General features: G+C 51.2%; 2 protein-coding genes and 1 long non-coding RNA gene across 4 annotated transcripts in view; 2 read left to right on the top strand and 1 right to left on the bottom strand.

Annotated features, from left to right (window-relative positions):
* SLC16A6 (solute carrier family 16 member 6) overlaps window positions 1-8,010 on the top strand; it is a 94,457-nt gene extending 86,447 nt beyond the window's left edge. Inside the window, exons 3-6 of the mRNA XM_056554423.1 lie at window positions 5,114-5,257; window positions 5,339-5,467; window positions 5,886-6,698; window positions 7,392-8,010. Of these exons, the coding sequence (XP_056410398.1) occupies window positions 5,114-5,257; window positions 5,339-5,467; window positions 5,886-6,698; window positions 7,392-7,630 (1,325 nt within the window). The 3' untranslated portion in view covers window positions 7,631-8,010. The remainder of the gene's footprint in view (window positions 1-5,113; window positions 5,258-5,338; window positions 5,468-5,885; window positions 6,699-7,391) is intronic.
* An 876-nt stretch (window positions 8,011-8,886) lies between these two features.
* LOC130344340 (uncharacterized) lies at window positions 8,887-15,462 on the bottom strand. 2 transcript variants are annotated; one of them, XR_008883293.1, is made up of 3 exons: window positions 15,287-15,462; window positions 13,561-13,635; window positions 8,887-10,142 (listed from the first exon to the last, which is right to left on the bottom strand). It is a non-coding gene; the product is annotated as an uncharacterized LOC130344340 (long non-coding RNA). The 2 variants fall into 2 exon arrangements; XR_008883292.1 differs by having other exon boundaries at window positions 15,295-15,462.
* Window positions 15,463-15,545: 83 nt separating this feature from the next.
* The window catches only part of ARSG (arylsulfatase G), a 44,371-nt gene continuing 34,176 nt past the window's right edge, over window positions 15,546-25,740 (top strand). Inside the window, exon 1 of the mRNA XM_056554424.1 lies at window positions 15,546-15,781. Within this exon, the coding sequence (XP_056410399.1) occupies window positions 15,567-15,781 (215 nt within the window). The 5' untranslated portion in view covers window positions 15,546-15,566. The remainder of the gene's footprint in view (window positions 15,782-25,740) is intronic.

Here is a 25,740-nt window from a genome sequence, read left to right as displayed (position 1 = left end):
TAAAACACCACGGGGCGGATGAGAGCCCGAATGGGAGGCACGAAAACTCCCACTTCTGACCTTCCCAGAGGAATTGTAGAAACTGACGGGAAGAAAGGTGAATCGGTACCGTGAGGTACGCGTCTTTTAAATCGATCTTCGCCAGCCAATCCGCCAGCCCGGGAGTAACAAGTCTCTTGAGAAGATGAATGCCCTCCATCTTGAAGTGGTGGTACAACACATACTCGTTTAACTCTCTCAGATTTATGACTGGTCTGTGACCACCATCTTTCTTTTTCACAAGGAAAACATTGCTGAGAAAACCTGGCTTCTCCATGCTCACCGGACAAATGGCGTTCTTGGCATAAAGATCTTCTATTTCTGCCCGAACCAGATCTTTGTCTGTCGTCGAGAATTGGATGTCCCTTGGACATCACTTCTGAATAGGAGGGGATATGAACTCTATCGCATAACCCGACACCACCTGAAGGACCCATGGGTCCACCGTAATCCGGGACCAGGCGTGGGTAAAAAATTTCAACCTGCCCACCACAGGTATGTCCCGCCTAGTCCTCACTATGTGACCCACCTGTATTCCTTCCTCTGGAAAAACCACGTGAGCCCCTGGCCCTCCAGGGCCGACCTCTGGACGGGAAGAATGGTGTAGAGGCAGCCGGTGCAGTGACCACTTGGGGTTGTTGACGGTCCTGGGCATATTGTAGATGTCCTCTATTGTAGGGTCGAAAATATGATCCTCGGCTGGAAGGGCGACCCCTACCCCTTCCAGCCTTGTTGAAAACCTTACTGGCCATATTCTTCCTCAGCGAGATCTGAGCCTTATCAAGGCTGGAGAAAAGGCCAACGAATTTGTTAATATTCTTGATCAGGGACTTCCCGAACAACAGCCCCTCGGCAGACGGGCCTGGCTCCTCTGTGGCCAAATGGGATAACTGCGGGTCCAACCGCATAACGATTGATCGGCGTTGTTCCGCCGACATGGCCGAATTGGCATTACCCAGGATGCAAGTGGCCCGCAGAGCCCAACCTCTGAGCACTTCCGCGTCTATGGGTCCGCCTGAGGCGACAGCCTGTTCAGCCATATTCAATATTTTAGTTAATGGTCCCAACAGATCCAATAACTTGTCTTGGACCGATTTAATGGACCTATCAATACCCTTTTTTGGGTTCTTCCCCGATTTGATCATATATTTAATAAGTAGTTGAACGAAGATAGAAAAATGTCCGCACTCACCAAGCCGTATCAAATGATTCGCTTTATTGGATTCTTCAGATATCCATGAAAAAGCATAAGACAAAAACACCCGAGTGCAGGGAGGGGGAGCAGCTCCGAACAGGGAGACTAGGAGCGGCTGTCAGGAACAACAGCACCGTTTCGCGTTATTCCTGCATCTTCCGGTTCCTGGTTCTCTGGAATACCTAACAGGTATATATTGGAGAGGGGAGGGGAATAGTGCACAATATCAGATGCAATCAAAAAAAATGCAAAGGAAACTACAAACAAGTCAAATTGGCTAAATAAACAAGCACCTAATGGAAACTTTCCATGTGGACATTGCAAATTTTGTACATTTATGTTAAAAAAGGAATCTTTTCAGCTAGGAGGGCACACTATTAAAGGAGTAGTCCAGTGGTGACTCAGTGGTTTACAACTTATCCCCTATCTTAAGGATAGGGGATAAGTTGCAGATCGCGGGGGGTCCGACCCCTGGGGCCCCCCGCAATCTCCTGTACGGAGCCCCAACAGCTCGCGGGAAGGGGGCGTGTCGACCTCCGCACGAAGCGGCGGCCGACACGCCCCCTCGATACAACTCTATGGCAGAGCCGAAGCGCTGCCTTCGGCAATCTCCGGCTCTGCCATTGAGATGTATTGAGGGGGCGTGTCGGCCGCCGCTTCGTGCGGGGGTCGACACCCGCTATCTCGGCGGAGAGCCGGGGCCCCGTACAGAGAGATCGCGGGGGGCCCCAGCGGTCGGACCCCCCGCGATCTCAAACTTATCCCCTATCCTTAGGATAGGGGATAAGTTTTTCACCACTGGACTACCCCTTTAATGTTAATCAGTTCATTTCTTGCAAATCACAATTTATAGTCTACTGTATAACGTGTCCTTGTGGACACTACTACATAGGTCAGACTAAAAGAAACCTAAATACAAGATTCAGGGAACATATTTATTCCCTTAAATCCAAAATAGGAGCAACACGTTTAATTACACACATAGAAGAAGCACATGCAGGTAAATCAGAATGTATGAAATTTGCGGGCATAGAACACATTCCTATACAACCGCAGGGTATAGATAGACACCTAAAACTCATTCAAAGTGAAGCCAGGTGGATAATAAAATTAAAAGCTCTAGGGCCAATGGGTTTAAAGGACCGAAACGACTGAAGTTCGTTTTTATAAAATCAATTAACATCTTTAAACTATAGGTATTTTTTATACACAAGATATAATGCTGTCATCTCTGTTTTTACCTTAAGTAGACTATTTTCACTTTTATAGGATTTTAGTATATTGGTGACGGGTGCACTATTCCCCTCCCCCTCTCCAATATATACCTGTGAGGTATTCCAGAGAACCAGGAACCGGAAGATGCGTGAATAACGCGAAACGGTGCTGTTGTTCCTGACAGCCGCTCCTAGTCTCCCTTTTCGGAGCTGCTCCCCCTCCCTGCACTCGGGCGTTTTTGTCTTATGCTTTTTCATGGATATCTGAAGAATCCAATAAAGCGAATTATTTTTATACGGCTTGGTGAGTGCGGACATTTTTCTATCTTCGTTCTACTATATATGAAAGACTGTCTCTATGATTGTCCAGCACCATATACCAGCCTGACACCCGTATATATTGATTGCTGCACCTGCATAGTGGTTCTCTAGCAGTGCCCACCCGTTTTTTCTATCTCTACATATATTTAATAAGGATCGGGTCCAACTCCGGCGTTACAGCAACCTTGTTGGCAATGACCGGGCGCGGGCATTCTGCCCTAAGTTTGTTTCTGTTGCCCCTGTCTAGCGGCTTCCGCAGCCATGCAGCAATAAAATTGGCGACTTGTGGAATAGGAGTCCACTCGCCTGACCGCGGATGCTTAATCGCCTTCGGGTCAAAAAATGGAACTCCCTGGGAGTCCAAAATGGCAGTCGGGGAAACCTCAGCCGTACTAGACATACCAGGGCGTGAAACTTCCTCCTCCTCCTCTGCTGCTGAAAGTGGGAAGGTCAGAAACCTCCGAATCCATATCGGAGTCTAAGTCCGATTCATCAATAAAGGATTCCGGTTTATTCCGCTTAGCGGATCGAGAAACCAGGCAATTATCCTCTTCCTCCCGGGCGGAGGATCTTTTACCCGATTTCGGGTTACCGCTCTCTGGAGCAGAGCAAGTAAGCATGTTTACATTATCTCCTGTATTCTGATTATTGACATGAGAGGTCAAGACATCTGAACAATTGTTCCTTTTCCGATCGGATCTATCCATTGTTAACGGAGCCTCCGGTAAAGCGGTCGGGACCACCGACACCTCCTGTCTGGAATTATGCACAGCCATGGAGACTGATTTTGAAATGGTCTTGTTCATGGATGCCATTACAGAGGCCAAGGCTGATTGAACGGACCTATTCACAAGCTGCTGACTCCGCATCATGCAGCTGACTGGGGCCATCCCCCATGGTCAATTCTACTTTATTCTCAGACATAATGAATGTTGAAAAAAAGTGATCACGCAGAACCGTGAAAAAAAAACCACAAATCTGCGAGCTGTAATGAAAACAGAATAAAGCAAATAAGTATCTATGCTTAAAATCCAGATATAGGACAAACAATAATATAGGAATAGTAAATGTAAACCCTCCCAGCCAAGTAATACTCTGTCAGGAGAGGGTATGGACAGTAAACAGCAGGGTACAGTAAGATGAAAGGAAACGACATATACTAGATATATCTGAATATAACCACAATAGAACTCCCGGGTTCGCTGCCCTTCTCGCTAAAAGGGCTGGGGAATCCCCGACACCAGATGGGAAAAAGGCGCAGTGAGAAGACAGCGAAAAAAGCAGGGGACGCGAACACTGCGGGGGGGCGTGGCTACGTCCCACCCGTAGTCTCGCACTCGGCGCCGCGAGCAATCTGCATGACCAATGGACGCAGACGCGCTCCGGGAAGAAGGCGGGCCCAGAAAACGAGAGGCTGACGGGCCAGCCTGAGAAGACCACAGGTGAGTGGCTTATTGAGGGAAGGGGAAGGGGGAACAAAAAACGCTGGGGAAACGCCGGACAAAGGAAAAAACACAACAAAAAAGGGTGCCACACTATAAGGGAAAAAGGAATAAGGAGAGTCGGCGTATACAGTACCTACACCGACCCCCATACAAAACGGGGGAAAACTGGTCCCACTGCTTAGATGGGAGAACAACAGTAACAGGGCAGTTAAACAGCTGCCCAATAAGTACAAAGCAAAGGGAGAGGGGAATAAGGTGTTAGATTCCCCGAACATTAGAACAAACCATATGATAAGGAGCAGGAACTTATCTGTCTATCCACAAGCTATTGAGCAGAAAGAAAGAGGAGGAGGTGGAGCCAGAGTCAGGTATTATGGAGCAAGTTCGGACGTGATTGGTGGAATTGTTGGAAGGGGATGCGGTCAGTTGCTAGGTGACCTGCATCATTTTTTCTTCTAATGTTGAATTTACAGTGCATTTCTTTCTGCTATTGGGCTAAATAAAGAAAGATATTGCAATTGATACGAGCCTCCTGTCTGACATAAAATTTACAAATCTGTTTTAACTTTCTGGCACCAGTTGATAAAAAAAAAAATTTCCACCGGAGTGCCACTTTAATGCCCCTTTCTCCGGAATAAAGGTAGATTTGTATGGCCTATCCCTGAGACAAACCTAAAATCTAAGGATATTGTATTTCTAAACCTACTAACTCTAGTTACAATGGGGACACGTGGAATTGTGATGCCCCAAGATGGTGAGTACACGCTGCTTCCTTCTTTATTTGGTAGAGGCTTATGTGGGATCTAAAGGAATTTATGTACATTTGGACCTTTTCTTCACACCGACACCTTTTGAGTACCCTTCTCACTCATACAGTTCTTCAATTCTCTCTTACTCAGCTCCCATATCAACAATTCTCAGCAACCGCTTTGGACATCGCCCAGTAGTCATGCTCGGAGGCTTCCTCATCAGCTTAGGAATGATAATGGCTTCGTTTGCACGCAATGTTGTGGAGATGTATATCAGCATTGGAGTGGTGTCGGGTAAGGGCTGAAAATCCCATGAAGCATAATAAATGTATTTGGAGTCTTAATCACTTCAGTAATGGAGTTTCTGTGTTTCAGGTCTTGGATATTGTCTGAGCTTCCTTCCCACAGTCACTATTCTGTCCCAGTACTTTGACAAGCGCCGCTCTCTGGTCACCGCCATAGCTTCCACTGGAGAATGTTTTGCCGTGTTTGCCTTTGCACCAGGTAAGAATATGACCCATATCTTGTCTTGGTCAGGTGGGTAGATGTGTAATACTATATGTATATATTTCTGCTGAATAAACCTGGATCCCATGGCAAGAAGTCAGATCTGGTGACTTGGTGTTTCCGATTATTTTGGGGGTGTCAGTGCTGCATTCTCCTCCAGGGACAGGAGATGTGGACACGGCTTGGGGGGGGGGTAGTCCTATGACTACAGGGGAACTGTTTGCGGTTGCTTCTGAGGATATGGGGGCACAGTTGGATTTTTTTGGGTGGTTGTGCAGGTTTGTACGTCCCTGGACCCTTCATCATGACACACTTAGGTGTGTAGACTAATGTGGAGCATAACCATATACAGCCCTTATTAGTCATTAATAGACTCATATCTCCTGACTAACCCAAACCTTTCTGCCATTTTCAGCCATCACAGCATTAAATGAGCAGGTCGGATGGCGGTATTGTCTGCTGACAGTCGGGGCTCTTCAGCTAAACATTGTGGCCTGTGGTGCATTACTGCGGCCAATTCACATTAAAGCCCAAGAAGAAACCAAAGAACTTCCAAGGCCTGAAAACTCTGAGAGTACCTACATGCTGGAGAATGAGCAGACACTCTCATCACTAGACTCCATTGACTCAGGAGTAGAAGTATCTACCTCACCAAAAAACCTACCAACCAATGTGAAACCTGACCACAAAACCGAAGAGGCAACCGATAGACAAAAGACAGTTGAGGAGGTGGACTCTGACAAGACGCCTCCACTTCTAGACTTTTCAGTATTAAGAAATTCTAGTTTTATATGTTATGCACTATTTGGTCTCTTTGCGACATTAGGGTTCTTTGCTCCATCGCTGTATATAATACCCCTCAGCCTGAGCCTAGGCCTAGACAAGGACCGGTCAGCCTACATGCTGTCTGCTATGGCTATCACTGAAGTCTTTGGAAGGATTGGTGCTGGCTGGCTGCTCAATAAGAAACCCATCCGCAAGATCTACATCGAGCTGATCTTTGTGGTGCTCCTGTGCATCGCCTTAACAGCTTTCCCCTTTGCTTGCACCTTCTGGGGGCTCATGGTATGTAGCGTCTTCTTTGGCTGCATGTTGGGCACAGTGACTGGTACTCACATTCCTTTGGTGGCTGAAGAAGATATTGTTGGAATTGAGAAGTTGTCCTCTGGTGTGGGAGTCTATGTGTTCATTCAGAGCATTGCCGGGCTGGCCGGACCACCGCTGGCAGGTAAGGAGAAGGTTTTCTAGCTCTCTTAGAATTGGATTGTAGGTTGTAGAACTGTGCAAGCTGCATCGCCTGGTGTCCCATGGGGACCAGTCCAAAAATAAGCCGTACCTTTTCTCCCATATCCATCATACCCTAAGAATATAAACAGGCCATATAAACTGGGCTAGTCCTAAACATCTGATCATAAAGTCTGTCCACCAGGGGCAATACTGAGCCTGAGAACTGCAGTTCCTACAGTGAATTGCTCCTTATGTAATAGTTTGCGCCTTGCTGGTCATTGTGAGAGGCCAAACGTCCTACATAGCACGCTATCTGCACAGAGAAGGACCATGTGTGCGTTCATAGGCCACGGAGGCTTAAGGTGGCACAGATACTTGCCGCACCCTATGTCCTCTGCTGCTACCTATGCTTAGACTTAAGCGTTCTAGTTCAGTACAGGTGATTTGGTCCTACAGGTCCAGTTTGTCTTGTACGGTTTGTTGTCCTGCACGGGGATAGGCTTCAAGGTCTGATCCAATGTTTCCTTTAGACAACTTTGACAGAGCTGTCTGCCAAGTCTGTCCCTCTGTGGTTACCATGACCGCTTGAGTCCAGGATGTTATGGAATTGGGGGGGGGGGGGGGTACATGGCTGAAATCTCTGCTGCTTATGTTTGTGGCCCCTCGCTAATGGCGGTCTCTTCCTTCCTTACAGGAGTGCTGGTGGACTGGACTCAGAACTACGGCTCAGCATTCTATTCCTGTGCTGTCGGAATGGCCCTAGGGGCCCTTTTTCTGGCCTTGGTGAGGCCATGCAGGACAGGACTCTGCTGGAGAAAGCCACCTGTTCTATGTCAGGGAATGCAGGAAATGCCAGATGATTTTCTTGAAATGGACATGGGCAAAGGCGAGGGACTAAACAAGAGCTGCCAAAGCCTGAATGGGACAGTGTAGCAAACAGTGCAATAACCCTTTAACCCCCTCTGGTCCCGGCCCACCGGATCCAGTCACGTGTAAGGGAAAGCAAAACCAGAATTTGAATAGTGGTAATAGGGACTGAAGAGGGGGTCGGGGTATCAATGTCTGCATGCAGGGAACATATTATCTCTGTCCGCTGCCACACAGCATGGCCGACACTCTCCGCACCAATGGGCAAAGCGGTTATCACTAAAGTCAATGCTGACGGCTGCTGCTCCATGCAAACCAAATATTAATTTATTGTAGTCAAAGCTGCTGTCGGGGGGGGGGGGGGTGGGATGAACAATGTGTGACTAAGGCTGAGCAATGCCCCCCCCACCCCCACTGGTCTCAGGAGTCTTTTGTATTAGTTTAAATGCGGATCCCGCACAATCTAGGGACATTTGCCTTTGAAATAAACCTTTTTGGGTGCACAATATTGTGTTCTGGTCCTTTTTATGAGGCGAGTGCTGAGATTCATGTCTTGTGGAAGCAGCAGCAGATCCCTCATGTCTAGATACAGTGGGGGTCACAACCATAGGCACAGGTACATCCCACAATACCTGGACAAGAGCAGAAAGTAAGGCGCACCCTCCACCAAAGAATTAATCAGCCACTCTGTCCCTGCCAGTAGTGCAGCCCCCAGGAATGGGGTTTTTTAGATGTTGGGGGCTCACACCCCACTTACATCACAGGGTACGTTTCCATATGTCACCAGCAGGACGGATGTCACCTGTGCCATCTGGCACTAAGTCCAACCCAGTGGATTTCGCCATTTCCAGGATCTTCACTTATTGCCACTGAAACCTGCCCTGACCTGGTCTCACAGAGCTGAGGATCTGCTACAGTAATGTCCAGGATATGAGAGAGATCTGTGTGAGCTGAACATAGCCGTAGGTTATCTACACTGTAACACCCAGCTGTGTGAGCAGAACACAGCATTGTCATATGGTCTTAGCCTCTAACCTTCCATCTCCTGTAAAGATATGGCACAAAAAGGGGGAGGGGGTGCAAAGTCAAGGGGGCATGACAGGGAGCAAGAAGGGACTGTGGTGACCACTGGGTGAATGGTGGGACCACGGGTGTGAGTGGTGGGATCTGTTGGATCTGTTATTAACCCTGGTGGTTGATTGGTATTAACCCCTATGTGTTCGTGATGCCAGTGTGGTTTTTGGGTTCCGGAACACTACATGCCCGGATTCTCCATTATTCCACGGGCTAATAGTGAATAAAGAGTCCACAACCAGTTATGTTCAAATGGAGGCTCTTTACTGAGTAGAAGACAGATGGCATTATCTTCACAGCTAAGGCCAGAATTCCCAGAGAGGGGGCCAGGACCCAGAAGGACCTCACAGCTTGCTGGACCAATATACTTGTAATTAACTTGACTTGTAATTAGACTTGACTAGTTTCGGTGACAGCAGACATAGACTTGAGACTTACTGGAGAGACTTGTAGCTTTTGTGGCCTTCCAGATGCTGATCACCTGTCCTGAGATCTCTGGTGGTTGCTGCCTCAGAAATACTTGTTCTCAGATCAGATGTTAGGGTCTAAGAGAGAAAATTGCAAATGGCCGCCCCTTTATATAGTAGGGGGGCTGGACTAAAGGCCATTGATCAAGCTGTGGGTCATAGGTTAAGCTGGTGCTCTGGGAGAACATGTGACAACAGATCATGTGACTGCATAACATGTGACAAATTTATACACAGGTTCTTGAGACCTCCACACATCTTGTATACTATCCAGACATAGGGATCCTGTCTATACATGAACGTGATATACACACCCCATATAAAACCAATAACAGGGGGAGAACCTGCAGGGGAGCCCCCAGGTCACTAAGGGACTCAACCTGACAGGGCATACAGGTAGTACAGGATCATGTACCTGTACTGGGACATCAAAAACCCCCTTGCTTAACATAAATCGTCCTGGACGTAAGGTTCTGTCAGTCTTGAGGAATGAAGTGGCCGCGTGGCCAGATGTAGTCCTGAGGCATTTTATGCACAAACGTCCATTTCAGCCTGGGGAAATAACAAATAACATTAGAGTCTTTGTATAATAGTCCATACACGCTCGGTTTTGTAGTTGAACAGGATTGATACATATATACATCTACTTTACTTGTAAGGACCTTTGACTATGCACTTACTGACTTGACTAGGCTTGTTATAACTGGACTATACACAACTTGACATTTTTGACTATGCATATAATACACTATGTATGTGATATACTGTACACGACTAGACTATATATTAGACATTGTATACGTGACTAGATTTATGACTTATAGTTGAGGATTAGGTTGCCGGAGGCTCTCTGCCCAATGCCTTGGCTACTGGGGTCCCTTGGCATAAAACACATCTCCCCAGAACACTATTTTTAGTTTATGCTAGACATTTTTATGCTAGACATTTGATACAAATAACACTGACATTCATATTACCTTCTAGTGAACACGTGCATGAGTTTAGTTTCAGGAATACTTACTGGCCAGGAAAGTATCCTGTGCATGAACAGAATAATACATGACATTAGATACATTTGACATGTTACTTTGAGTAGCCTGTGAAATGTGAGTGATGAGTACTGGTTTATGTGACTGAGGTATACTTGACTTGTGTATCCTGGACTATGTGGACATTAATTGTGTACAAAACTAATGTGTACTGTAGTGTACTACACATACTACTTTACATGTACAAAATGCTGGTGGAGGGGTGACGTGCTTCTCCTGAACATATCAGGACCAACCCCTGTAAGTAGGTAACCAGATATCTGAATGACTTTACGCATTGGGGGAGATTTCTCATTAGGTGTCTATTGTAGACACAGATCTACCCTTTTACACTGCTTGTCTAATTTACACTCTTGCTCAAGATTTACTAAAGTTGTGCACGTCCTTTGATAAATTTTGTGCCTCTCGCTCTACCGCGCACTTCACAAAGCTGGGGCGTTTTCCCGTTGTACACTGCTCACATAGCTAGAAGTACCGGAGCAGCAGTGTGCGCCAAACAAAACTCTGCACAATAGTAAAATCGTTAATCTTTATAAAGTACACAGAGGGGGAGATTCTCAAAGAATTTTGCATTAAAAAAAATATACATTTTGGCGCAAAAAAGTATCGACCACATTTCAAAGAGCTTTGTGCCTCGGGTTTACACTGTTCACGTCAGTTTTTTAAAAGGTGGGCGTGTCCACGTATACTGTCTGCTTTACATGATATTTTGGAAGGGGTGAGAGTCCAGTTTACATAAAAAATTTCACAACAGCTTTTTGATAATGTAGAAATCCCAGAAATGGCTGTAGTTTTTATTGTTTTCTTCTCATTTTAGATACATGAATGCGGAGGACTATGTCAGATACGGCGTATTGCGATAATGAACAGTGTTTTTTTTTTTTAAGGTCAATTAAAGGGTTAACGAGGGCTGTGGGGGAGTGTTGTTTTTTTTTTTTTTTTTAAATCATTTTTTGCATTGTGTTGTGTTTTTTTATAATTGAATTTTCAGGCTTAGTAGTGGAAGCTGTCTTGTAGACAGAATCCAGTACTAAGCCAGTTATCCCAAAAATCAGTTAGCGCTAACCCCCAATTATTGCTCCCCGGTACCCACCGCCACAGGGGTGTCGGGAAGAGTCGGCACCAACAGGCCCAGACGTCAAAAATGGCACCCCTGGGCCTAGGCGCTAACAGGCTGGCGTTATTTAGGCAGAGGAGGGCCAGTAACAATGGTCTTCACCCACCCTGGTAATGTCAGGCTGTTGCTGCTTGGTTGGTATCTGGCTGATAATGAAAAAATGGGTGGACCACACACTTTTTTTTTAAATTATTTTTTTTATTTAAAAAAAAAAAAAAAACGCATAGGGTTCCCCCTGTTTTCAGTATCAGCAAGATACCAACAAAGCAGCAACAGCCTGACGTTACCAGGGTGGGCGACCATTGTTACTGGCCCTCCCCAGCTTAAATAACGCCAGCCTGTTACCGCCCAGGCCAAGGAGTGCCATTTTTGATGCTCTGGGCCTGTTGGTACCAGCTCTTCCCGGTACCCCTGTGGTGGTGGGTACCGGGGTAATTAGAGGTTAGCGTTAGCTGATCTTGGGGCTAACTCTAAGCCCTGGCATAGTAATGGATTTCGTCTACAAGATGGCTTCCACTACTAAGACTGAAAATTCAATTATAGAAAACACAACACATTGAAAAAAAACACTTCCCCACAGCCCTCGTTAACCATTTTATTGAAATTAAAAAAAACGCTGGTCATTGTCGCAGTCCACCGAATCTGACGTAGTCCTCTGCATTCAGGTATCTGAAATGAGAAGAAATGAAAAACAAGAAATATGGGTTAGTACATTTTTTGCGCTCTCCCCTGGGGAGAGCACACATAATGCAGCATATTCCTAAACAGTGCCTCCAATTGTTGCTAAACTACAACTCCCATCATGGGGGGCTGTAGATAAGCAACAGCTGGAGTCTCCATGTTTGGGAACACAATGCCAGAAAGACTCTGTTCCCATTATGCAAAACGCATAATGAGAACAGAGTCAGGCTTGGACAGTGTAGCTCAATCTGTCCCTCTGCCTTGGACTACTACTCCCATCATGGAACAGAGTCTGTCCCATGATGGGAGTAGTTGTAGTACCGCAGCGCTAAGGGATGGCATTTGCACATGCCCCGGCTGTGTGACTTTTAGGGCTACTACTCCCATCATGGACAGACTCCCTCCATGATGGGAGTTATAGTCCAGGGGCTGAGGGACAGATCGCACGAGGTCATTCTCCAGAGACCCGCTGCCATCTGCATTTATTAACTGTAAAAGCCGGCGGCACATGTGATCTGCCCCTGGACTACTACTCCCATCATGGGACAGAGTCTGTCCCATGATGGGAGTAGTTGTAGTACCACAGCGCTGAGGGATGGCACCTGCACATCCCCCAGCTGCGGCACTTTTAGGACTGCTTACTCCCATCATGGACAGACTCTGTTCATGATGGGAGTTATAGTCCAGGGGCTGAGGTGCAGATCGCAGCAGGTCATTCTCCAGAGACCTGCTGCAATCCGCATTTATAAGTTAACAAGCCGGCACATGTGGCTACACTGCGCTGCCCGCTGGCTTCTGTATACATCTCTCATAATTCATAATCGCTGCCGCCAGGAGATGGGAGCTCTGATTGGTGAATAGCTTTTCACCAATCAGAGCTCCCATCTCCTGGGCGGGGATTATGAAATGTGATACAGTATACAGGAGCCGGCGGCCAGCGCAGTGTAGCCGTATGTGCTGCCGGCTTTTACAGTTAATAAATGCAGATCGCAGCGGGTCTCTGGAGAATGACCGGGTGGGATCTGCCCCTCAGCCCCTGGACTATAACTCCCATCATGGGCAGAGTCTGTCCAGGATGGGAGTAGTAGTCCTAACGGTCCCAAAATTAGTTAATATAATTCTCAGATGCTTTAGAACACTTTGGTACATGTCCTCCAAGGTGCTGTATATTTGCGCAACAAAAGGGAATTTGCGCATAACACGCAGTTAATAAATTTGATTCTACAGTAGAAAGTGCTCTATGGTAAACTTAACCATAGACATGGCTAGGAAGAATTCTATCAGATTTTGCTTAAAAAAAAAGACTGCAAAAAACTTGCGCAAATTCTTACATAAAAAAAATTAGCAAAAAAAAAAAAAGCTCTATATACAATGATAAATTACCCCCTTTTACTTTTAGTGTACAATAACCTTATACATTTTTACTTCTCATTAACATTAACAACACATTGTAGGACCATAACATTAGGACCACGACAACTCAGTATCTCCTTGATCATTTTTACTGAACCAAAATATATTACTTTAGGAGTTTATCTGTTGCGTTCAGATCAGTTAGGATCTCCTATCACAAGGAGTCTCTCAGCCGAAGCCGGGCACATGACTTACGAGTTTGGTTGCAATTAGAAGAACTTTTCTTGGCACAATCTTGTCAGCCACATATCTTGAACTGTTGCTGGAAACCTGAAACAAAAAAGAGCTACTCCTGCACAACAGTCAGTCTTAACGACCAAATCTGGTTACCGTATATACTCGAGTATAAGCCAACCCGAATATAAGCCAAGGCCCCTAATTTCACCCCAAAAACCCAGGAAAAGTTATTGACTCGACTATAAGCCTAGGGTGGGAAATACATCATCCCCCCCCGTCATCATCCAGACCCCTGTCATTAACACCCTCATCATCATCATCACCCTGTCTTCATCCCCCCTTCATCATCACCACCTGTCATCATCCCCCCTTCATCATTACCCTGTCATCATCCCCCCTTCATCATCACCGCCTGTCATCATCCCACACCCCCCTTCATTATCCCTCCTGTCATCATCCCCTTGTCATCATCCCACCCCCCCCCTTCATCATCACCACTTGTCATCAGCCCCCCTTCAACATCACCACATGTCATCAGCCCCCCCCTTCATCATCATCACCCTGTCTTCATCCCCCTTCATCATCACCGCCTGCCATCATCCCCCCTTCATCATCACCGCCTGTCATCATCCCACACCCCCCTTCATCATCACCGCCTGTCATCATCCCCCCCTTCATCATTACCCTGTCATCATCCCACCTTCATCATCACTGCCTGTCATCATCCCACACACCCCTTCATCATCACCGCCTGTCATCATCCCACACCCCCTTCATCATCACCGCCTGTCATCATCCCCCCCTTCATCATTACCCTGTCATCATCCCACCTTCATCATCACTGCCTGTCATCATCCCACACACCCCTTCATCATCACCGCCTGTCATCATCCCACACCCCCTTCATCATCACCGCCTGTCATCATCCCACACCCCCCTTCATCATCACCGCCTGTCATCATCCCCCCCCTTCATCATCACCGCCTGTCATCATCCCCCCCCTTCATCATTACCCTGTCATCATCCCACCTTCATCATCACTGCCTGTCATCATCCCACACACCCCTTCATCATCACCGCCTGTCATCATCCCCCCCCCTTCATCATTACCCTGTCATCATCCCACCTTCATCATCACTGCCTGTCATCCCACACCCCCCTTCATCATCACCGCCTGTCATCATCCCACACCCCCTTCATCATCACCGCCTGTCATCATCCCACACACCCCTTCATCATCACCGCCTGTCATCATCCCCCCCCCTTCATCATTACCCTGTCATCATCCCACCTTCATCATCACTGCCTGTCATCCCACACCCCCCTTCATCATCACCGCCTGTCATCATCCCACACCCCCTTCATCATCACCGCCTGTCATCATCCCACACCCCCCTTCATCATCACCGCCTGTCATCATCCCCCCCCCCTTCATCATCACCGCCTGTCATCATCCCACCTTCATCATCACTGCCTGTCATCATCCCACACACCCCTTCATCATCACCGCCTGTCATCATCCCACCCCCCTTCATCATCACCGCCTGTCATCATCCCACCCCCCCTTCATCATCATCGCTTGTCATCATCCCACACCCCCTTCATCATCACCGCCTGTCATCATCCCCCCCTTCATCATTACCCTGTCATCAGCCCCCCCCCCTTCATCATCACCACATGTCATCAGCCTCCCCCCCTTCATCATCACCGCTTGTCAATGTCTGATTTAACAGTGGTCTTCAACCTGCGGACCTCCAGATGTTTCAAAACTACAACTCCCAGCAAGCCTGGGCAGCCATCGACTGCGGCCTTCATCATCCTCCGCTCGGCGGGACGTTAGGGTGCGCTGATCCGGGCCATCTGTGCTGCAGGGACCGTCCGGTGGGGAGGGATAGTCGTTCCAGAGCCTGAGGAGTAGGAGGTAAGGGGGGGGGGGGGGGAGGTAGAACCGAGGGAGGAGGACACCATATATATATACAGCTGGGGGATGTGATGGTCACATGGTCCATGATCCCGCCTCCACCATGGCTCGCACCTTCGCTCTCCTCCTGGCTTCTGTTTGTGTTGGATTTGTCTGGTTCACAGGACACGATTTCTGCCATCAACAGAGCAACTACAAGAAGCCAAACTTTATTATTATTTTAGCAGATGACATAGGGTGGGGGGATCTGGGCGCAAATATGGCTGCAGAGAGATCACATACCCCCAACCTAGACAGACTGGCCTCTGAGGGGATGAGGTAAAGTTTAAATACTATATTTACCATTCTGTGGGATTGTTATGAGCTGTGCAGGGTCCAGGGCAGAGGGTAGACAGTAAGAAAACAGTGAGGCCCTGGGGCAGGAGTATATAGGGGACAGGAGGAGAATGGTGAGGCCCTGGGGCAGGAGTATATAGGGGACAGGGGGAGAATGGTGAGGGCCTGGGGCAGGAGTATATAGTGGACAGGGGGAGAATGGTGAGGGCCTGAGGTAGGAGTATATAGTGGACAGGGGGAGAATGGTGAGGGCCTGAGGTAGGAGTATATAGGGGACAGGAGGAGAATGGTGAGGCCCTGGGGCAGGAGTATATAGGGGACAGGGGGAGAATGGTGAGGGCCTGGGGCAGGAGTATATAGTGGACAGGGGGAGAATGGTGAGGGCCTGAGGTAGGAGTATATAGTGGACAGGGGGAGAATGGTGAGGGCCTGAGGTAGGAGTATATAGGGGACAGGGGGAGAATGGTGAGGGCCTGAGGTAGGAGTATATAGTGGACAGGGGGAGAATGGTGAGGGCCTGAGGCAGGAGTATATAGGGGACAGGGGGAGAATGGTGAGGGCCTGAGGTAGGAGTATATAGGGGACAGGGGGAGAATGGTGAGGGCTTGGGGCAGGAGTATATAGGGGACAGGGGGAGAATGGTGAGGGCCTGAGGTAGGAGTATATAGGGGACAGGGGGAGAATGGTGAGGGCTTGGGGCAGGAGTATATAGGGGACAGGGGGAGAATGGTGAGGGCCTGAGGTAGGAGTATATAGGGGACAGGGGGAGAATGGTGAGGGCTTGGGGCAGGAGTATATAGTGGACAGGGGGAGAATGGTGAGGGCCTGAGGTAGGAGTATATAGGGGACAGGGGGAGAATGGTGAGGGCCTGGGGCAGGAGTATATAGGGGACAGGGGGAGAATGGTGAGGGCCTGAGGTAGGAGTATATAGTGGACAGGGGGAGAATGGTGAGGCCCTGGGGCAGGAGTATATAGGGGACAGGGGGAGAATGGTGAGGGCCTGAGGTAGGAGTATATAGGGGACAGGGGGAGAATGGTGAGGGCCTGGGGTAGGAGTATATAGGGGACAGGGGGAGAATGGTGAGGGCCTGGGGCAGGAGTATATAGTGGACAGGGGGAGAATGGTGAGGGCCTGAGGTAGGAGTATATAGTGGACAGGGGGAGAATGGTGAGGGCCTGAGGTAGGAGTATATAGGGGACAGGAGGAGAATGGTGAGGGCCTGGGGTAGGAGTATATAGTGGACAGGGGGAGAATGGTGAGGGCCTGAGGTAGGAGTATATAGGGGACAGGGGGAGAATGGTGAGGGCCTGAGGTAGGAGTATATAGTGGACAGGGGGAGAATGGTGAGGGCCTGAGGTAGGAGTATATAGTGGACAGGGGGAGAATGGTGAGGGCCTGAGGTAGGAGTATATAGGGGACAGGGGGAGAATGGTGAGGGCCTGAGGTAGGAGTATATAGGGGACAGGGGGAGAATGGTGAGGGCCTGGGGTAGGAGTATATAGTGGACAGGGGGAGAATGGTGAGGGCCTGGGGTAGGAGTATATAGGGGACAGGGGGAGAATGGTGAGGGCCTGGGGCAGGAGTATATAGTGGACAGGGGGAGAATGGTGAGGGCCTGAGGTAGGAGTATATAGTGGACAGGGGGAGAATGGTGAGGGCCTGGGGTAGGAGTATATAGGGGACAGGGGGAGAATGGTGAGGGCCTGGGGCAGGAGTATATAGTGGACAGGAGGAGAATGGTGAGGGCCTGAGGTAGGAGTATATAGGGGACAGGAGGAGAATGGTGAGGGCCTGAGGTAGGAGTATATAGGGGACAGGGGGAGAATGGTGAGGCCCTGTGGCAGGAGTATATAGTGGACAGGGGGAGAATGGTGAGGGCCTGAGGTAGGAGTATATAGGGGACAGGGGGAGAATGGTGAGGGCCTGAGGTAGGAGTATATAGGGGACAGGGGGAGAATGGTGAGGGCCTGAGGTAGGAGTATATAGGGGACAGGGGGAGAATGGTGAGGGCCTGAGGTAGGAGTATATAGGGGACAGGAGGAGAATGGTGAGGGCCTGAGGTAGGAGTATATAGGGGACAGGGGGAGAATGGTGAGGGCCTGAGGTAGGAGTATATAGGGGACAGGAGGAGAATGGTGAGGGCCTGAGGTAGGAGTATATAGGGGACAGGAGGAGAATGGTGAGGGCCTGAGGTAGGAGTATATAGTGGACAGGGGGAGAATGGTGAGGGCCTGGGGCAGGAGTATATAGGGGACAGGGGGAGAATGGTGAGGGCCTGAGGTAGGAGTATATAGGGGACAGGGGGAGAATGGTGAGGGCCTGGGGCGGGAGTATATAGGGGACAGGGGGAGAATGGTGAGGGCCTGAGGCGGGAGTATATAGTGGACAGGGGGAGAATGGTGAGGGCCTGAGGCGGGAGTATATAGGGGACAGGAGGAGAATGGTGAGGGCCTGAGGTAGGAGTATATAGTGGACAGGGGGAGAATGGTGAGGCCCTGGGGCAGGAGTATATAGGGGACAGGGGGAGAATGGTGAGGGCCTGAGGTAGGAGTATATAGGGGACAGGGGGAGAATGGTGAGGGCCTGAGGTAGGAGTATATAGGGGACAGGGGGAGAATGGTGAGGGCCTGAGGTAGGAGTATATAGTGGACAGGGGGAGAATGGTGAGGGCCTGAGGTAGGAGTATATAGGGGACAGGGGGAGAATGGTGAGGGCCTGAGGTAGGAGTATATAGGGGACAGGGGGAGAATGGTGAGGGCCTGGGGCAGGAGTATATAGGGGACAGGGGGAGAATGGTGAGGGCCTGAGGTAGGAGTATATAGGGGACAGGGGGAGAATGGTGAGGGCCTGAGGTAGGAGTATATAGGGGACAGGGGGAGAATGGTGAGGGACTGAGGTAGGAGTATATAGGGGACAGGGGGAGAATGGTGAGGCCCTGGGGCAGGAGTATATAGGGGACAGGGGGAGAATGGTGAGGGCCTGGGGCAGGAGTATATAGGGGACAGGGGGAGAATGGTGAGGGCCTGGGGTAGGAGTATATAGGGGACAGGGGGAGAATGGTGAGGGCCTGGGGTGGGAGTATATAGGGGACAGGGGGAGAATGGTGAGGGCCTGAGGCAGGAGTATATAGTGGACAGGGGGAGAATGGTGAGGCCCTGGGGTAGGAGTATATAGGGGACAGGGGGAGAATGGTGAGGGCCTGAGGTAGGAGTATATAGGGGACAGGGGGAGAATGGTGAGGGCCTGAGATAGGAGTATATAGGGGACAGGGGGAGAATGGTGAGGGCCTGGGGCAGGAGTATATAGGGGACAGGGGGAGAATGGTGAGGCCCTGAGGTAGGAGTATATAGGGGACAGGGGGAGAATGGTGAGGGCCTGGGGCAGGAGTATATAGGGGACAGGGGGAGAATGGTGAGGGCCTGGGGTAGGAGTATATAGTGGACAGGGGGAGAATGGTGAGGGCCTGGGGCAGGAGTATATAGGGGACAGGGGGAGAATGGTGAGGGCCTGAGGTAGGAGTATATAGTGGACAGGGGGAGAATGGTGAGGGCCTGGGGCAGGAGTATATAGGGGACAGGGGGAGAATGGTGAGGGCCTGAGGTAGGAGTATATAGGGGACAGGGGGAGAATGGTGAGGGACTGAGGTAGGAGTATATAGGGGACAGGGGGAGAATGGTGAGGCCCTGGGGCAGGAGTATATAGGGGACAGGGGGAGAATGGTGAGGGCCTGGGGCAGGAGTATATAGGGGACAGGGGGAGAATGGTGAGGGCCTGGGGTAGGAGTATATAGGGGACAGGGGGAGAATGGTGAGGGCCTGGGGTGGGAGTATATAGGGGACAGGGGGAGAATGGTGAGGGCCTGAGGCAGGAGTATATAGTGGACAGGGGGAGAATGGTGAGGCCCTGGGGTAGGAGTATATAGGGGACAGGGGGAGAATGGTGAGGGCCTGAGGTAGGAGTATATAGGGGACAGGGGGAGAATGGTGAGGGCCTGAGATAGGAGTATATAGGGGACAGGGGGAGAATGGTGAGGGCCTGGGGCAGGAGTATATAGGGGACAGGGGGAGAATGGTGAGGCCCTGAGGTAGGAGTATATAGGGGACAGGGGGAGAATGGTGAGGGCCTGGGGCAGGAGTATATAGGGGACAGGGGGAGAATGGTGAGGGCCTGGGGTAGGAGTATATAGTGGACAGGGGGAGAATGGTGAGGGCCTGGGGCAGGAGTATATAGGGGACAGGGGGAGAATGGTGAGGGCCTGAGGTAGGAGTATATAGTGGACAGGGGGAGAATGGTGAGGGCCTGGGGCAGGAGTATATAGGGGACAGGGGGAGAATGGTGAGGGCCTGAGGTAGGAGTATATAGTGGACAGGGGGAGAATGGTGAGGGCCTGGGGCAGGAGTATATAGTGGACAGGGGGAGAATGGTGAGGGCCTGAGGCAGGAGTATATAGGGGACAGGGGGAGAATGGTGAGGGCCTGTGGCAGGAGTATATAGTGGACAGGGGGAGAATGGTGAGGGCCTGAGGCAGGAGTATATAGGGGACAGGGGGAGAATGGTGAGGGCCTGAGGTAGGAGTATATAGTGGACAGGGGGAGAATGGTGAGGGCCTGGGGCAGGAGTATATAGGGGACAGGGGGAGAATGGTGAGGGTCTGAGGTAGGAGTATATAGTGGACAGGGGGAGAATGGTGAGGGCCTGAGGTAGGAGTATATAGGGGACAGGGGGAGAATGGTGAGGGCCTGAGGTAGGAGTATATAGTGGACAGGGGGAGAATGGTGAGGGCCTGAGGTAGGAGTATATAGTGGACGGGGGGAGAATGGTGAGGCCCTGAGGCAGGAGTATATAGGGGACGGGGGGAGAATGGTGAGGCCCTGAGGCAGGAGTATATAGTGGACGGGGGGAGAATGGTGAGGGCCTGAGGCAGGAGTATATAGTGGACAGTGGGGAGAATGGTGAGGGCCTGGGGCAGGAGTATATAGAGGACAGGAGGAGAATGGTGAGGGCCTGAGGTAGGAGTATATAGGGGACAGGGGGAGAATGGTGAGGGCCTGAGGTAGGAGTATATAGGGGACAGGGGGAGAATGGTGAGGGCCTGAGGTAGGAGTATATAGTGGACAGGGGGAGAATGGTGAGGGCCTGAGGTAGGAGTATATAGGGGACAGGGGGAGAATGGTGAGGGCCTGAGGTAGGAGTATATAGGGGACAGGGGGAGAATGGTGAGGGCCTGGGGCAGGAGTATATAGGGGACAGGGGGAGAATGGTGAGGGCCTGAGGTAGGAGTATATAGGGGACAGGGGGAGAATGGTGAGGGCCTGAGGTAGGAGTATATAGGGGACAGGGGGAGAATGGTGAGGGCCTGAGGTAGGAGTATATAGGGGACAGGGGGAGAATGGTGAGGGCCTGAGGTAGGAGTATATAGGGGACAGGGGGAGAATGGTGAGGGACTGAGGTAGGAGTATATAGGGGACAGGGGGAGAATGGTGAGGCCCTGGGGCAGGAGTATATAGGGGACAGGGGGAGAATGGTGAGGGCCTGGGGCAGGAGTATATAGGGGACAGGGGGAGAATGGTGAGGGCCTGGGGTAGGAGTATATAGGGGACAGGGGAAGAATGGTGAGGGCCTGGGGTGGGAGTATATAGGGGACAGGGGGAGAATGGTGAGGGCCTGAGGCAGGAGTATATAGTGGACAGGGGGAGAATGGTGAGGGCCTGGGGCAGGAGTATATAGGGGACAGGGGGAGAATGGTGAGGGCCTGAGGCAGGAGTATATAGTGGACAGGGGGAGAATGGTGAGGCCCTGGGGTAGGAGTATATAGGGGACAGGGGGAGAATGGTGAGGGCCTGAGGTAGGAGTATATAGGGGACAGGGGGAGAATGGTGAGGGCCTGAGATAGGAGTATATAGGGGACAGGGGGAGAATGGTGAGGGCCTGGGGCAGGAGTATATAGGGGACAGGGGGAGAATGGTGAGGCCCTGAGGTAGGAGTATATAGGGGACAGGGGGAGAATGGTGAGGGCCTGGGGCAGGAGTATATAGGGGACAGGGGGAGAATGGTGAGGGCCTGGGGTAGGAGTATATAGTGGACAGGGGGAGAATGGTGAGGGCCTGGGGCAGGAGTATATAGGGGACAGGGGGAGAATGGTGAGGGCCTGAGGTAGGAGTATATAGTGGACAGGGGGAGAATGGTGAGGGCCTGGGGCAGGAGTATATAGGGGACAGGGGGAGAATGGTGAGGGCCTGAGGTAGGAGTATATAGTGGACAGGGGGAGAATGGTGAGGGCCTGGGGCAGGAGTATATAGTGGACAGGGGGAGAATGGTGAGGGCCTGTGGCAGGAGTATATAGTGGACAGGGGGAGAATGGTGAGGGCCTGAGGCAGGAGTATATAGGGGACAGGGGGAGAATGGTGAGGGCCTGAGGTAGGAGTATATAGTGGACAGGGGGAGAATGGTGAGGGCCTGGGGCAGGAGTATATAGGGGACAGGGGGAGAATGGTGAGGGTCTGAGGTAGGAGTATATAGTGGACAGGGGGAGAATGGTGAGGGCCTGAGGTAGGAGTATATAGGGGACAGGGGGAGAATGGTGAGGGCCTGAGGTAGGAGTATATAGTGGACGGGGGGAGAATGGTGAGGGCCTGAGGTAGGAGTATATAGTGGACGGGGGGAGAATGGTGAGGCCCTGAGGCAGGAGTATATAGGGGACGGGGGGAGAATGGTGAGGCCCTGAGGCAGGAGTATATAGTGGACGGGGGGAGAATGGTGAGGGCCTGAGGCAGGAGTATATAGTGGACAGTGGGGAGAATGGTGAGGGCCTGGGGCAGGAGTATATAGAGGACAGGAGGAGAATGGTGAGGGCCTGAGGCGAGACTGGAGTATATAGGGGACAGGGGGAGAATGGTGAGGCCCTGTGGCAGGAGTATATAGGGGACAGGGGGAGAATGGTGAGGGCCTGAGGCAGGAGTATATAGGGGACAGGGGGAGAATGGTGAGGGCCTGAGGTAGGAGTATATAGGGGACAGGGGGAGAATGGTGAGGACCTGGGGCAGGAGTATATAGGGGACAGGGGGAGAATGGTGAGGGCCTGGGGCAGGAGTATATAGGGGACAGGGGGAGAATGGTGAGGGCCTGAGGTAGGAGTATATAGGGGACAGGAGGAGAATGGTGAGGGCCTGAGGTAGGAGTATATAGGGGACAGGGGGAGAATGGTGAGGACCTGGGGCAGGAGTATATAGGGGACAGGGGGAGAATGGTGAGGGCCTGAGGTAGGAGTATATAGGGGACAGGGGGAGAATGGTGAGGGCTTGGGGCAGGAGTATATAGGGGACAGGGGGAGAATGGTGAGGGCCTGAGGTAGGTGTATATAGTGGACAGGGGGAGAATGGTGAGGGCCTGAGGTAGGAGTATATAGGGGACAGGGGGAGAATGGTGAGGGCCTGAGGTAGGAGTATATAGTGGACAGGGGGAGAATGGTGAGGGCCTGAGGTAGGAGTATATAGTGGACAGGGGGAGAATGGTGAGGGCCTGAGGTAGGAGTATATAGGGGACAGGGGGAGAATGGTGAGGCCCTGTGGCAGGAGTATATAGGGGACAGGGGGAGAATGGTGAGGGCTTGGGACAGGAGTATATAGGGGACAGGGGGAGAATGGTGAGGGCCTGGGCAGGAGTATATAGGGGACGGAGATAATGGTGAGGGCCTGGGGCAGGAGTATATAGGGGACGGGAAGAATTTTGAGGCCCTGGGGCATGAGTATATAGTGGACAGGGGGAGAATGGTGAGGGCCTGAGATAGGAGTATATAGGGGACAGGGGGAGAATGGTGAGGGCCTGGGGCAGGAGTATATAGGGGACAGGGGGAGAATGGTGAGGGCCTGAGGTAGGAGTATATAGTGGACAGGGGGAGAATGGTGAGGGCCTGAGGTAGGAGTATATAGGGGACAGGGGGAGAATGGTGAGGGCTTGGGGCAGGAGTATATAGGGGACAGGGGGAGAATGGTGAGGGCCTGAGGTAGGAGTATATAGTGGACAGGGGGAGAATGGCGAGGGCCTGAGGTAGGAGTATATAGGGGACAGGGGGAGAATGGTGAGGGCTTGGGGAAGGAGTATATAGGGGACAGGGGGAGAATGGTGAGGGTCTGAGGTAGGAGTATATAGTGGACAGGGGGAGAATGGTGAGGGCCTGAGGTAGGAGTATATAGTGGACAGGGGGAGAATGGTGAGGGCCTGAGGTAGGAGTATATAGGGGACAGGGGGAGAATGGTGAGGGCTTGGGGCAGGAGTATATAGGGGACAGGGGGAGAATGGTGAGGGACTGAGGTAGGAGTATATAGTGGACAGGGGGAGAATGGTGGGGGCCTGAGGTAGGAGTATATAGTGGACAGGGGGAGAATGGTGAGGGCCTGGGGCAGGAGTATATAGTGGACAGGGGGAGAATGGTGAGGGCCTGAGGTAGGAGTATATAGTGGACAGGGGGAGAATGGTGAGGTCCTGAGGTAGGAGTATATAGGGGACAGGGGGAGAATGGTGAGGGCTTGGGGCAGGAGTATATAGGGGACAGGGGGAGAATGGTGAGGGACTGAGGTAGGAGTATATAGTGGACAGGGGGAGAATGGTGAGGGCCTGGGGCAGGAGTATATAGTGGACAGGGGGAGAATGGTGAGGGCCTGAGGTAGGAGTATATAGTGGACAGGGGGAGAATGGTGAGGGCCTGAGGTAGGAGTATATAGTGGACAGGGGGAGAATGGTGAGGGCCTGAGGTAGGAGTATATAGTGGACAGGGGGAGAATGGTGAGGGCCTGAGGTAGGAGTATATAGGGGACAGGGGGAGAATGGTGAGGGCCTGAGGTAGGTGTATATAGTGGACAGGGGGAGAAGGTGAGGGCCTGAGGTAGGAGTATATAGGGGCCAGGGGGAGAATGGTGAGGGCCTGGGGCAGGAGTATATAGGGGACAGGAGGAGAATGGTGAGGGCCTGAGGTAGGAGTATATAGGGGACAGGGGGAGAATGGTGAGGGCCTGAGGCGAGGCTGGAGTATATAGGGGACAGGGAAAGAATGGTGTGGCCCTGTGGCAGGAGTATATAGGGGACAGGGGGAGAATGTTGAGGGCTTGGGGCAGGAGTATATAGGGGACAGGGGGAGAATGGTGAGGGCCTGGGGCAGGAGTATATAGGGGACGGAGAGAATGGTGAGGGCCTGAGGTAGGAGTATATAGGGGACAGGGGGAGAATGGTGAGGGCCTGAGGCGAGGCTGGAGTATATAGGGGACAGGGAAAGAATGGTGTGGCCCTGTGGCAGGAGTATATAGGGGACAGGGGGAGAATGTTGAGGGCTTGGGGCAGGAGTATATAGGGGACAGGGGGAGAATGATGAGGGCCTGGGCAGGAGTATATAGGGGACGGAGAGAACGGTGAGGGCCTGGGGCAGGAGTATATAGGGGACGGAGAGAACGGTGAGGGCATGGGGCATGAGTATATAGGGGACAGGGGGAGAATGGTGAGGCCTTGGGGCAGGAGTATATAGGGGACGGGAAGAATTTTGAGGCCCTGGGGCAGGAGTATATAGGGGACAGGGGGAGAATGGTGAGGCCTTGGGGCAGGAGTATATAGGGGACGGGAAGAATTTTGAGGCCCTGGGGCAGGAGTATATAGGGGCCAGGGGGAGAATGGTGAGGGCCTGGGGCAGGAGTATATAGGGGACAGGAGGAGAATGGTGAGGGCCTGAGGTAGGAGTATATAGGGGACAGGGGGAGAATGGTGAGGGCCTGAGGCGAGGCTGGAGTATATAGGGGACAGGGAAAGAATGGTGTGGCCCTGTGGCAGGAGTATATAGGGGACAGGGGGAGAATGTTGAGGGCTTGGGGCAGGAGTATATAGGGGACAGGGGGAGAATGATGAGGGCCTGGGCAGGAGTATATAGGGGACGGAGAGAACGGTGAGGGCCTGGGG

The sequence above is a fragment of the Hyla sarda genome, unplaced genomic scaffold, assembly GCF_029499605.1.
Source record: "Hyla sarda isolate aHylSar1 unplaced genomic scaffold, aHylSar1.hap1 scaffold_714, whole genome shotgun sequence".
NCBI lineage: Eukaryota > Metazoa > Chordata > Amphibia > Anura > Hylidae > Hyla > Hyla sarda.
This window is presented reverse-complemented; position numbering and strand designations above follow the sequence as displayed.